Source organism: Mauremys mutica, chromosome 3 (genome assembly GCF_020497125.1).
Source record: "Mauremys mutica isolate MM-2020 ecotype Southern chromosome 3, ASM2049712v1, whole genome shotgun sequence".
Lineage (NCBI taxonomy): Eukaryota > Metazoa > Chordata > Testudines > Geoemydidae > Mauremys > Mauremys mutica.
Window position 1 is genome coordinate 210,281,556 of NC_059074.1, and position 14,433 is coordinate 210,295,988.

Genomic DNA, 14,433 nt, shown 5'->3' on the forward strand with positions numbered 1-14,433 from the left:
GGAAATCCCCACCTTGGGGAAATGCTGAGCTGCTGGACATCATTAGCATTTGGGGAGAGGAAGCTGTCCAATCTCAGCTGTGCTCCGGCCATAGGAATGATGATACCTACAGACAGATTTCACAATGCATGACAGAAAGGCCATGACCGGGACACACTGCAGTGCAGGGTCAAAGTGAAGGAGCTGCAGAACGCCTACCACAAGGTGCAGGAGGCAAACCACCGCTCCGGTGCTGCACCCATGAGCTGCCGGTTCTACAAAGAGCTGGACGCAATACCCGGTGGCGACCCCACCTCCACTGCAAAGGCCACCATAGATACTTCAGTGGCTTGCGTGCCAGTCGAGAGTGGACTGAGACTGGAGGAGGAAATCTTGGACAAGGATGTGGAGGGGGAGGGAGGCCCAGAGGCAGAGACAACTCAGAGGTCAGAGACCATACAGTCTCCGGAGCTCTTTTCTACCTCGGAGGAGCCTGGCCAGTCACAGCTGTCGGAACTTGGCGAAGCACAAACGGAGGGTCCTGGTAAGTGGCTTTGATTTTGGGAATCACTGAAGCAAGTTGTTAGGGGCAGGAGGGTTGCAGAAAGCAGGCTTGTGTCTGTGTGATGCACGTACCACCACATGCCTAGTCTGAGCTGTGGAACAGGGTGTTGATTTACTCCCTCACTTCACGGGAATCTGTCTCAGATCACCAGAAAACTCTCATGGAAATACTGGTCAATCCGCTGCCGCAGGTTCTTTGGCAGAGCTGCTTCATTTCTTGCCCCATTAAGAGTAACTTTCCCGTGCCACCCTGCTGTCAATGGGGGGGGGGCACCATTGCTGCACACAGGTGAGCCGCATAAGGGCCAGAGCAGTCTTGAGTCCCTGCTCACCCTCAGCAGCGAGATATCTTCCATAATGAACACAGCCTGGGGAAAATGTGGGGACAGGAATGATTATAAGGCCCCACCATAGTGCTGGCTCTCCCCAAGAGCCACGTGCCCAGTGTACAGTGATTTCCCCTGCCCCTGTGGTTACTCACCATTTTGGGGTGTCTTGTGGCTCATGTGTGCTTGCCTGGGGTCAGCCAGTTAGTGACAGGTATGTGACTAGTGGCTGTGTTTTAAATCAGTAGTCTGTGTGTTGCAAACAATACTGCTTCTGTAAAATGTTGCATTTTGGCTTCACAGATATGACCTTCCTGCGTGAGGTCATGATGCACTCCACAGCTGAAAAACAAGAATTGAAGGAGTGGCGGACAGCGAGAGGAGGGACCAAAAGGAGAATGCTGCGCACCAGAACGAAGACACAGAGCGGCTCTTAAATGTTACGGAGCGCCAAGCGGACACGCTCCAGGCGCTACTAGCACTGCAAACCAAGCAGCTCCACTCCCGCCCTCCCCTGCAGACTCTGTTGCAAAACTTTCCCATGCGCCCCCCAGACACCGCCAACACACTTATCAACCTCCTGGCTTTAACCATCCCGGGACCGCACCTTCTCCTGCGACCCTCCCTTCCCCCATCCCCTCAGTGCCGATTGCTTTTTGGTCTCTCTCCCCAATCCAGTAGTTTAATAAAATAATTGTTTTGGTTTGAAAGCAATCTTTATTCCATTAAATGAAAGCAAACAGGCATTTTTCTTACCCCTTCATAGTGCATTGTCTGCACCAATCACAATCACCTCCTAGCATTACAAGAACTGTACTCCCAAGCATTGCAACAATTAGTGGCTTTCAACTTCAAATTGCTGCCTCGAGGCATCCCTGATCCTTGTAGCCCCGCGCTGCGCCCCTCTAATAACTCTGGTCTCTGGCTTTCACCCTTCCCTTCACAAATATTATGGAGCGTACAGCATGCGCCTATAAGACTAAGAATATCGTAATTGGCCAGGTTCCATACAGGCAGCACCAGCGGGCCTTTAAATGGCCAAAAGCACACTCAAGAGCCATTCTGCTCTCAGCCTGTTGAACCACTCCTTGCTGCTGTCAAGGTGCCCAGTGTATGGCTTCAAAGCTACGGCATTAAGGGGTAGGCAGGGTCTCCCAGGATCACAATGGGCATTTCAACTTCCCCTACAGTGATCTTCTGGTCCGGGAAAAAAGTCCCTTCTTGCAGCTTCCTGAACAGGCCAGTGTTCCGAAAGATGCATGCGTCATGCACCTTCCGGACCAGCCTGCATTAATGTCAGTGAAATGCCCATGGTGATCCACAAGCACCTGGAGAACCACTGAGAAATACCTCTTGCGATTAATGTACTTGGTGGCTAGGTGGTCTGGTACCAGAATTGGAATATGCATGCCATCTATCACCCCTCTGCAGTTAAGAAGCCCATTTGTGCAAAGCCATCCAATGTCACGCATGTTGCCCAGAGTCATGGTCTTTCAGAGCAGGATGCGATTTATGGCCCTGCACACTTCTGTCAACACGAGTCCAACAGTCGACTTTCCCACTCTGACCTAGTTAGCAACTGATTGGTAGCAGTCTGGAGTAGCCAGTTTCCACGTGCTTCTCCAGCGACAGGGCAGCGCTCATTCTTGTGTCCTTGCGCCACAGGGCTGGGGCGAGCTCATCACACAATCCCATGAATGTGGCTTTCCTCTTGAAAGTTCCGCAGCCACTGCTCATCATCCCAGACGTGCATGATGTGATCCCAGCACTTAGTGCTTGTTTCCAGAGCCCAAAAGCAGCGTTCCACTGTGGTCAGCACCTCCGTGAATGCCACAAGCAATCTCATGTTGTAGCTACTACGCATGGCGAGATCAATGTCACACTCCTCTTGCCTTTGTAGTTTAAGGAATAACTCCACTGCCACTCATGACATGTTAGTAAGAGCGAGCAGCATATTGGTCAGCAGTGTGGGATCCATTCCTGCAGACCAAAGAGGCAGAGCGCACACTACACAAACCATTGAAAGATGGCGCCAAATGTGGATGGAAGCACAGGGATTGCTGGGATGCAAAGCAATGCATCACGGGGCATTGGGACAGGACCTAGGATGCCCTGTGACCTTCTCCACCTTCCCACAACTCCTAGTGGCAGAACGGGAAGAGATGCTCTGTGGAACAGCTGCCCAGAGTGCACCACTCTGAATACCACTGCAAGTGTGAACATGCTATTGTGCAGGCAGCTGACAGCGTGAACACACAAAAGCGGTTTCCCTTTAGCACTTTGAGTGGTGCTGTAACAGCCAGCACTGTAACTCTGCCAGTGTAGACATACCCTAAAAAGATTCAGGAAAGCAACAGCCACCTCCAAGAAGTAGAGAAAGAAAAGTGGCTCTTCCTTCTATCTTTTTACCTACTCTCAAGAAAGAAGTTACGAGATGTAAGTGGTGCAAGCCAGCCCCTCGGGAGTTTGGAGGGGGCACTAATAAGATTTGGCTTACATACAGGGTTAAAATAACTGCACTTCACGCCACACCTTCTTTATCTCAAACTGAGCTGTATCACTCGGTGAGAACAACTTTCCTGGGAGTGTGCAGTGTAAAAATGCAGACCCTGTATCGCAGAACACGCACTTATCATTTCAATAGGATTCTCCTCCCACTTTTTAGTTTGATTGAAAATGAAGTTTCATTTTACTGGTAGTCATGCAGTACAAACTGTGCCAACATACATGTTAAATATTTTCCTGATATCAATAAGTTGTTTATACAATGCAGATAGTTATAAAACAGACAGTGTCATGTTAATCTACTTTTTCCTTCCATCTTAGTATGTGACTGCAGCTTTGCTGAAGATGTTTTGGGGCCTGATTCTGATTTCACTTACAGTTTTGCACCAGTAAGACTTAACATAACAGCCATATTGGTCAGGGCAGTGGTCCATCTAGTCCAATATCCTACCTTCTGAAAGTGGCCAATGCCAGGTGCTTCAGAAGGAACGAACAGAATAGGGCAATTTCAAATGATCCATCCCATCATCCAGTCACAGCTTCTGACAGTTGGAGACTTAGGGACACCTGGAGTATGGAGTCTATTCACCAAGATGGTCAGGGACATGTCACTTCATTAAGCATAGCTCATCACTTCTGTAATTATTTTTTAGCCCAGTTATATTTGAATAATTATATGCTAGTTCTGATTTATATCAGTGTCTATGCCCACACTTTGAAACCTATTTTGTAGATCTATGGATTTTTTATTTGTGCAAACACGCAAGGAAGAAAAGTTGAAGACTCAGGATGAATTTCAGATTCTGGTTTTCATTCCAGTTCTTGAAGAGCAATCCACATAGATCAATGGTGATGTGCAAGTGCCATCCTGTCATGCAGCAGTGCTACATTCCAGGTCAGTTGTGCAACAGCAATTAAAGCAACCATGTGCTCATTCTCTGGGCAGAAGCTTAAACACGAAACTGAAGTTGTTAATGGGGGGCCAGCTAGAGAAAAGGAAAGATATCAGAAATTGGGAGGGGGAAATCTCCATCCAACAAGGAGAAAACAGCAAAATATTCCTCTTTCAGAGAGGAAGCCATGAGCAAGAGAGACCAAAAAATGCAAGGGTTACAATTTAAGTCTCTTCCTATGATTCCCTGTGTAGCCTGGAAGTAGTCACCAAAACCATCTCCATTCCCCACTCTATATACCCTGAACTATAATATGGAGATAGTATTTACATTCCTCACAGGATTAGTCTGTGAGAGGCATTTTGCAGATGCAAATAGTGCACTTATATAGCACTTTACATGTTCAGGTTTCTAGTGTCTGTTCATGACTACTAAATTATTATTATAATTATTTACTGCTATCACGTGACCTGCAGAAAGAAAATGTTCTTTCCCCAATTACTCTTTGTAGGATTTCCCCTTAGCTCCTAAATAGCTTAAGTCTTGATCATTTAATTTTTTCCCCCATCCCTAAATAGCAGCTAACCACTAGCCAATATCAAGGAAGGCTACAGGGATACACAAGCACTTCAGAATATTTGATCTGAGATTGATTAGGAGGGTCAACTGCATTTTTAATGTATTTTCAGAGAGAATCTTGTTTTAGTCCAGTTTCGAAGGTCAGATTAAACATTCCCATGAGCACTGACAAATTTCAGATAGACAACCCATACAAAAACTTTAGGTATTAACACGAAATGTTGATTTGGAAGTTGGAGGCTAGCTTTCTGTTTGGAGAAATTTCAGGAAGTTTGTTGTCTCTAACTCTGCACTCCTGGGTGGGTCATTGGCAGCAGGTATGAAACCTGGGACCTCCAGTTCTAAAAGCATATGCCTCCACTGCATGAACCAGAAGACCCAGCTGTACTAAGACTGTAGCACAGTGGTCCCCAACCTTTTTGTGGCCAGTAGCACATTCATGTTTTCAGAAGAGTGTGGCTGGCGGCAACAATTTTTCAAGGCTTATTTTGTATTTGTACATTAATTAATACGAAAATCATCATATTTACTATTACATAATATATGAATCCATAAGATAAAAAGGGTAATTTTACATGTGAAAGGTATTAAATTTGGCAATTACTTTCACCTTACCATGTGAATTTGCTCTTTTTTATCTACCTGTAAGAAAAATTGAGTTTTTACAAAATAAATATCATAAGCAGTTTTCATCTTATTTAAAAAAGTAAAACATTGTTGAACTGCTGGTCCAAATATATTTATTATTCTTACTTTAACATAGAATGAAGCCTGCAGCCCTGGAGTTCTCTGTCCCCGGCAGGCACAGTGACGTGGTTTCTCTCCCATGCTGGGCACTAGGCAGGTTCCACACCTGCCGAGGACTGAGAACACTAGCACCCGCAGCCTGCATCCCCGGATTTCTCTGTCTCCAGCAGGGGCGGGGCCGCGGCTTCACCCCGGAGAGAAGCCACAGCCCGGTGCCTGCCGGGGACAGAGAACACCAGCACCCACAGCCTGCAGCCCCGGAGTTCTCTGTTCCCAGCAGGCGCGGGGCTGCGGCTTCTCTCCCCTGCTGGGCACTAGGCGGGCTCACATAAATACCCCAGCGGGCGCCATGGTGCCCACGGGCACCACATTGGGGACCACTGATGTAGCATGTTCATCAATCTCTCTATGTGTGGCCCACAGAGTGGGTGGGTGTTACATCCAACTCAAACTAACTTGATTACCTGTGTCTACCCACTACTAGCCACTATTTGAAAAACAGTTTCAGTTTTCCAGATGTCAATGTTCCCCACTTAAAGTCAGTGTAATACATAGATATATACTATAGCTAGACTGATGAAATATTTGCTTCTGAAGTGACTTTTTTGCCAATCCAGAATTTCACAGGAAGTTAGTACTAAAATGTGATCGGTCCACTGAAAAAAACTGATAGCAAGTGTATATGCTACACAAACCTGGTTGTACACAGTGGTAAAATAACGATTGTCTAAATTTCTCTGCTAGGCACGTGACAGCTATCATAGTTTGCACTTGAACTTGAAAAGTTTCTCAAGACAATGGTTCTTAAGTTGTATTCTCTGGCACTTTCTGGTGGTCCACAGAATGAAACAGCAAGGATCACACAGTGGGAGTGCTGCATGGACCACTTCATATAAGCATTTATAGGACCGATGCCAAAGGAATACCAATTGAAAATGAGGTTTGTTTTTACTAACTAGTTGGATTTAATAGCCAAGATTACAGTAATTGAAAGCAAAAAAAAGTCTCTTTATACAGTGCTTTCATGCACAAAGTAAAGTCAGTTTTCCTGTGCCCCTTGCAGTCAGTTTCTCCCTTGTTGCCAGAATTTTTTTTAAAACTTAGATAAATAGTGCCCATTAAACAGTATGCCTCAAATCTGTCAGACATGGGAGACTTTTTAAAGTTAGTATATTTCAAGAAGTTTGAGTTGAGGGTCCCTTTAAGATACTTCAGATAGCTACCAGGTATTACAAAATGTGACTGGTCCAATCCGCATGCCACTGCATGAGGGACACTTCCAGTTTATGCAGTGCAAACAAAATGTTCTGATTTTATTTTGAACATCTCAAAAAAATCAGTATAGTGAAACATATTGGGGGGTTTCTGCAAACCCTCAAGATCTTCCATAGCTTTAAACGTGCAGACCTGTGTAGTGTTAATCATTTAGCTTCATAGGAATTATTAAAGAATAATAATATTAGGGAAGTCATACAGTTGAAGCATGATATGATCAGCTACTGATTCCCTCGATAAGTACTCAAAAACATTTCCTGTGAAATTAGTTGCCAAGTACTATAGCTGAGTTATTTCTATTTGTACAGATACCCTTACTCCTTTCAGACTACTGCATGACAAAAATTAACTGAAATACTGTTCTTAAATATCATTAACCTGCTTTTATCCATAAAAGGAGACCATTCCCTAGAACAGATTAGTTTGCTCTAGTATTCATGTTACAAGCATAAGTTCCAATACTGAAATTGGATTCACATGGGCAAACCCATCCAGAGTTCCACTCACACTCAACTGCAGGACTACAGCAAAGCTCTGAACATATGAGGAAAATGATCCATTAATGCTCAGGGTAAAATTTTCATTTTAACAGGAAAGAGGCACCACTGCCAGACAGCTCAAACTCAGATCTTAGCTTATAGAAGTGGTTTTGTTTTCACAAAAAGCTAAATAGAATTCTTCATTGCAATCTTCAGAAGTCATGTTAAGTTTAAGATTTCAGAATAAGTGTAGGTATTTCAAAATTCCTCTACAGTATTTGGATTGCAAGAATTCCAGCATGGTGTAAACAAGAACTACCGGTATATTTTTGGGATTTCACTCAGCTTGGACAATAAGACTAAGAAGTCATTTTTAATAATTTAAACTGTTAGTAAATCAAGTTTAAAATGTTGGTCTAGGATGGATTTAATTAAATGCATGCAAGTTGGTGAACTGCAAATGCACAGTTCAACACTGTGTATACACACACACACAGTTGCATGCAAGCAAGAATGCAAACCACTTCAAACTCTGGATTTTAAACTTGATACTGCCCCTTTGAACTTTTGCAGATCATTCTAAGAAGTTCAGGTTGTTAAATGGACACGGCAAATCTGCATGTTTATTGATACAGTGCAATATTTTAAGTGACTGGAAATCTTACTTGGGACCTAAAGCATAAGACATCGGTCATCTTGCCTGATCTATAGATTACGTATTAGGCCTCAAGTCTTGTGCTAACTGCAGTTCCTTGCTTTACTGCTGAATATAATAAAATAAATAATAATAATAATAATGGCAAGCTAGCCCTAGGGGCTGCAGTCAAAGCTGGAACAGCTTTGGTGGTATCCTTTAAGTATGGAGTTTGTCCTATGTCCATGACTGCTCAGAACTGAGTAATCAGATTTTGATGTGGTCTAGTGTGTTTTGACAAGGATATGAACATTGTCATAACTTTTTATTTCCTCTTATCCTAGCCCTGGTGAAAGGTTTGCAATTTGTGATTGTCATACAAGACTGAATATTACAGTTATGTTTCACTCAGTGAGAAGAACGTGAATTTAGTTTTGTTCCAATTCTAGTCTGTACTTCAGAAGTTCACTGCCACCATTTTTACTGTACTGGCAGTATGACCAAGCGAGCTTCAGGATTGAAATAGCTCAGATGTTGCCATTAAGAACATTAGTGATGCAAGGGAGAAGACAGTGGAGTCAATGGTGTTTGAGTCTATCTAGTCTTTCCTTAGACCATCCCCTCCCTATTTTCTTGAAGGCAGCACACTTTACCCTGAAGGACAGAATTGCTGTTGAACAAATATAGATTTTTAATGAGGAAGAACATCATTAAAAGTTGTAAGTTAAGGGAAGTGTTTAGGTTCCATAAAGATGTATATGACACAGGAGACAAGTTACAAGCCAGATTTGTAATGGTATATAAGCACCTAACTCCCATTGAAATCAATGGGTGTTAGGTGTCTAACTCCCTTTAAATAACAGCCTCTATATACCTATCCTATTACATTTCCCTCCTGTTCTCCAGATGTTATGAATCTGCCAATGTGCTTTACATGATGGTACATACGACAAAGAAAGCTCCTCCAATGCTAAGCATTGATTTAATGTGAAAGCAAATGTCTTGTTAAGGTAGTTCCATGACGACTTATGTTCTCACTTGAAGTAGAGGACATGCGTGTTCCTGTTTTATGATGAGAACGCTGTCACAGTGAGGCCACTTGTTACAGGTGAAGAGATTTTATTTTGACCTATAAAGAGCTAGGAAATATCCACAAACTGGTAATTTACTGTTGAAATAAGTCATGAGAACTCTGTCAAAGAACGTAAGTAATTTCAGATCTTTGACATCTGATCTTCAGACTATTTTAAGTGACTAAGAGCAGCAACACTGTCAAAAATATTCAGATATTCCCACCTTCAACATTTTGTTATCATTCCCCCCTTTCAACAGGTTTGCAGAGTATCTGATCTGCAACTTCCAACTTCTACTTCTGCGAGATGTCTCCATATCCAGTGGCTAGCAACTGTACCACCACTAACCAATGGCAGCACATGGTATCTACCAATCAGCTTTTGGTTAATGCTGAATTCAACCATGTGGTTTTCAAACTGGTGGAATCATGCAACAGTGTAGTTACAAAGTGTTGCAAGTCTGCCCAAATTACTGACTTCAGCACTGGACTGAAGATATTACATTATATTCTAACTCCCCCAAATCCTATGACTTAGCAAAACATTGCCTGTCTTTCTAGCTCTCAAATCAGACATTCACAAATGTTCGTTTTTTTCCTGAGCCATTCTGTACGACCTTAGACTCAAATATATACGAGTCTAAGTAGCAAACCCTTGAAGACAGAAGGTCCCATTATGAAGAAAGGACTTGCTACAACAAGAACATTGACGCTCTACTGTACAAATCTGCTTCCATGATAAGTAGCATGTTTATACAAGCACACTCTTGTAAGGGGGCAAGGAAAGTCTAGTTCTTCTTCACAATCTCTTCTCTCAGCTGATCAGTAAAATTTCACAACCAGAGCCTACTTTAAATGCTGTGAACAGAACCAGTAAGCACAGTACCTATAACTAGGGCTGTTTCAGTTTTATTTGAATGAGAAAATAAATTGCTCCCATCATTTAGGATTTGAGTCATTAAGGTTTTACATGGATTAACATTTTAATCTATATTAAGTTTTCTGCATTTCCCATCATTTTAGTATCCAAATGCTATCATTTGCCTGGGTTTATTTACAGAGTGGTAGAGTATTACAAATTTATTCTCCCTGAGAGATATGGCAACAATTATGCACATAATGTATCATGACATACACAAAGGCAAGGTCCCTGGGTCACTTGCCAGTTAGAACCACGTTGCAGCACAGGGTGAGGTCACTAAAATGTTATCAGTTCAATTCAGCATTGCCACTCAACTCCCTCTATGCACACACTGAGTGTGTTGCTCCAGACTCATCACAGTAACTATCTGCACAGGGGCAAAGCTCAAAGAACCTTTCCCTATGGAGGGGAAGGAGCTGAGAAGCAACAAATGAGGGAGTTGCAAGGGATAAAACTGGCACTTCAGGATTTTTGTTCTACTTAAAAGTAGGTCACAGCATAAATGAACCGCCAGTACTGCACTCCAATCAGAGCAGATTCCTCCATGCAGCACTGCTACCGCCACTACAGATCACAGCTCCCACACCTACCAGCAGCAGCTCTCCTCCCCCACCCACCAAACACAGGACACAATTGGATCCTTAAGTGTATGGACCAGACCCTGCCAGTCATCCCCCCAAAAACGTGCTGGGCAGGCCTACTACACACAGCCTACCCCAAAATCCACTAACGAGCACCTGCCACAGTGTCATCCTCCCAGGCACTAAAACCCTGCCCCCCATATCCCGGCCAAAGCCTGCCACTCTGTGCCACCCACCCCCATGCACCAGGCAAACCCTGCCCCCCACACACACTAGCCAGAGCTTGCCACACTGTGCCTGCCCCCCCATGCACTGGGCAAGCCCTGCCCCCACATACACTAGCCAGAGCCTGACACACTGTGCCACCCCCCCCATGCACTTGGCAAGCCCTGCCCCCGACACACTAGCCAGAGCCTGACACACTGTGCCACCCCCCATGCACTGGGCAAGCCCTGCCCCCCCATACACTAGCCAGAGCCTGACACACTGTGCCACCCCTCATGCACTGGGCAAACCCTGCCCCCCCACATACACTAGCCAGAGCCTGACACACTGTGCCACCCCCCATGCACTGGGCAAGCCCTGCCCCCCCATACACTAGCCAGAGCCTGACACACTGTGCCACCCCCCATGCACTGGGCAAGCCCTGCCCCCCCATACACTAGCCAGAGCCTGACACACTGTGCCACCCCCCATGCACTGGGCAAGTGCTGCCCCCCCATACACTAGCCAGAGCCTGACACACTGTGCCACCCCCCATGCACCGGGCAAGCCCTGCCCCCCCCATACACTAGCCAGAGCCTGACACACTGTGCCACCCCCCATGCACCGGGCAAGCCCTGCCCCCCCCATACACTAGCCAGAGCCTGACACACTGTGCCACCCCCATGCACCGGGCAAGCCCTGCCCCCCCATACACTAGCCAGAGCCTGACACACTGTGCCACCCCCCATGCACCGGGCAAGCCCTGCCCCCCCATGCACTAGCCAGAGCCTGACACACTGTGCCACCCCCCATGCCACGGGCAAGCCCTGCCCCCCCCCATACACTAGCCAGAGCCTGACACACTGTGCCACCCCCCATGCACCGGGCAAGCCCTGCCGCCCCCATACACTAGCCAGTGCCTGACACACTGTGCCACCCCCCATGCACCGGGCAAGCCCTGCCCCCCCCCATACACTAGCCAGAGCCTGACACACTGTGCCACCCCCCATGCACCGGGCAAGCCCTGCCCCCCCATACACTAGCCAGAGCCTGACACACTGTGCCACCCCCCATGCACCGGGCAAGCCCTGCCCCCCCATACACTAGCCAGAGCCTGACACACTGTGCCACCCCCCATGCACCGGGCAAGCCCTGCCCCCCCCATACACTAGCCAGAGCCTGACACACTGTGCCACCCCCCATGCACCGGGCAAGCCCTGCCCCCCCCATACACTAGCCAGAGCCTGACACACTGTGCCACCCCCCAGGGCAAGCCCTGCCCCCCCATACACTAGCCAGTGCCTGACACACTGTGCCACCCCCCATGCACCGGGCAAGCCCTGCCCCCCCCATACACTAGCCAGAGCCTGACACACTGTGCCACCCCCCATGCACCGGGCAAGCCCTGCCCCCCCCATACACTAGCCAGTGCCTGACACACTGTGTCACCCCCCATGCACCGGGCAAGCCCTGCCCCCCCATACACTAGCCAGAGCCTGACACACTGTGCCACCCCCCATGCACCGGGCAAGCCCTGCCCCCCCATGCACTAGCCAGAGCCTGACACACTGTGCCACCCCCCATGCACCGGGCAAGCCCTGCCCCCCCATACACTAGCCAGAGCCTGACACACTGTGCCACCCCCCCTGCACCGGGCAAGCCCTGCCCCCCCCATACACTAGCCAGAGCCTGACACACTGTGCCACCCCCCATGCACCGGGCAAGCCCTGCCCCCCCCATACACTAGCCAGAGCCTGACACACTGTGCCACCCCCCAGGGCAAGCCCTGCCCCCCCCATACACTAGCCAGAGCCTGACACACTGTGCCACCCCCCATGCACCGGGCAAGCCCTGCCCCCCCATACACTAGCCAGAGCCTGACACACTGTGCCACCCCCCATGCACCGGGCAAGCCCTGCCCCCCCATGCACTAGCCAGAGCCTGACACACTGTGCCACCCCCCATGCACCGGGCAAGCCCTGCCCCCCCATACACTAGCCAGAGCCTGACACACTGTGCCACCCCCCATGCACCGGGCAAGCCCCGGCCCCCCCATACACCAGCCAGAGCCTGACACACTGTGCCACCCCCCATGCACCGGGCAAGCCCTGCCCCCCCGATACACTAGCCAGAGCCTGACACACTGTGCCACCCCCCATGCACCGGGCAAGTGCTGCCCCCCCATACACTAGCCAGAGCCTGACACACTGTGCCACCCCCCATGCACCGGGCAAGCCCTGCCCCCCCATGCACTAGCCAGAGCCTGACACACTGTGCCACCCCCCATGCACCGGGCAAGCCCTGCCCCCCCCCATACACTAGCCAGAGCCTGACACACTGTGCCACCCCCCAGGGCAAGCCCTGCCCCCCCATACACTAGCCAGAGCCTGACACACTCTGCCACCCCCCCATGCACCGGGCAAGCCCTGCCCCCCCATACACTAGCCAGAGCCTGACACACTTTGCCACCCCCCATGCACCGGGCAAGCCCTGCCCCCCCCATACACTAGCCAGAGCCTGACACACTGTGCCACCCCCCAGGGCAAGCCCTGCCCCCCCATACACTAGCCAGAGCCTGACACACTGTGCCACCCCCCATGCACCGGGCGAGCCCGGACACACTGGCCCCGGCGGCCGGAGCCGGACGAGCCGGACGCCCCGGGCAGGCCCCGCCCCGCCGCGCTGCCCGCGCTCCCCGGCCCGGCCCGGCCCCTCGTTACCTGGCGGCCCCGCTCGCTGGCCGCGCCGCGCCGCGTCCCCTTCCGCCATCTTGTCCGGGTTTAAAATTAACTCCGCGTGACGTCAAACGCCGCCGCCGAGACCTTTATCGGCCGGCAGCGCGCGGCGCCGCCAATCCCGCCCCGGCGCATGCCCGGCAACAGCTCCTCAGGCTCCGCCCCTCCAAGGCTGGCGGCCCGGAGCCCGCGGGGTCCCAGCGCCGCCGCGTCGCCCGCCCGCCCTGGCGCCTGGGTGCCGGCGCTGCGGGGTCCTAGCATCCCTTGGGTTACCCTCCCCCAGCGATTGTTGCCAACCCTCCAGGATTGGCCTGGAGTCTTCAGGAATTAAAGATTCATTTTTAATTAAAAATTATGTCATGTGATGAAATCGCCAGAAATACATCCAGCTAAAATTGGCATCCCTACCTCAGCTGCAGGATCCCAAGCAGCCAGGGCCCAGACCCCCTGTGGAGTCACCCCACCCACCCCCGACTCACGCCCACCCACCTCCCCTGGAGTCACCCCACCTGGAGTCACCCCAGACCACCCTTTCCTGGAGTCACACACACACCGGAGTCACACTACCCAGCCCCCCCGAATCACCCCCACCCAGCCCCTGCTGGAGTCACCCCACCCATCCCCCCAACTCACCCCTGCCCGCCCCCGAGGCCTCCTCTCCTCTCAAACTGGGGCCCCAAATCTTCCTTGCTGGGCTGCCAAATCAGCACCTGGTGTGGCTGCGGTCGCTCATCCCAGCTGACGTATCATACCAAGGTCGGGCTGCAGGACGTGCTGCCTCCTGGCTACACTATTTCCCTGTGTGGCCTTGGGAAAAGTCACTGATCACTCTCTGTTGAATGGGGAGAATAATTCTGACCTGCTGCACAGGGAAACTCCTGGGAGGGAAGGTGCTCTGGAGATACCAAAGAGTGTCCTCAGGAGGGGAAGACAGGTGG

At 49.4% G+C, this 14,433-nt stretch overlaps 1 protein-coding gene across 4 annotated transcripts in view; it reads right to left on the minus strand.

Annotated features, from left to right (window-relative positions):
- ATL2 (atlastin GTPase 2) overlaps positions 1 to 13,609 on the minus strand; it is a 61,476-nt gene extending 47,867 nt beyond the window's left edge. For all 4 annotated transcript variants that reach the window (XM_045010452.1, XM_045010451.1, XM_045010453.1 and 1 more), the window contains exon 1: positions 13,481 to 13,609. In XM_045010452.1, the coding sequence (XP_044866387.1) occupies positions 13,481 to 13,529 (49 nt within the window). In that variant the 5' untranslated portion in view covers positions 13,530 to 13,609. The remainder of the gene's footprint in view (positions 1 to 13,480) is intronic.
- Between the last annotated feature and the right edge of the window lie 824 nt (positions 13,610 to 14,433).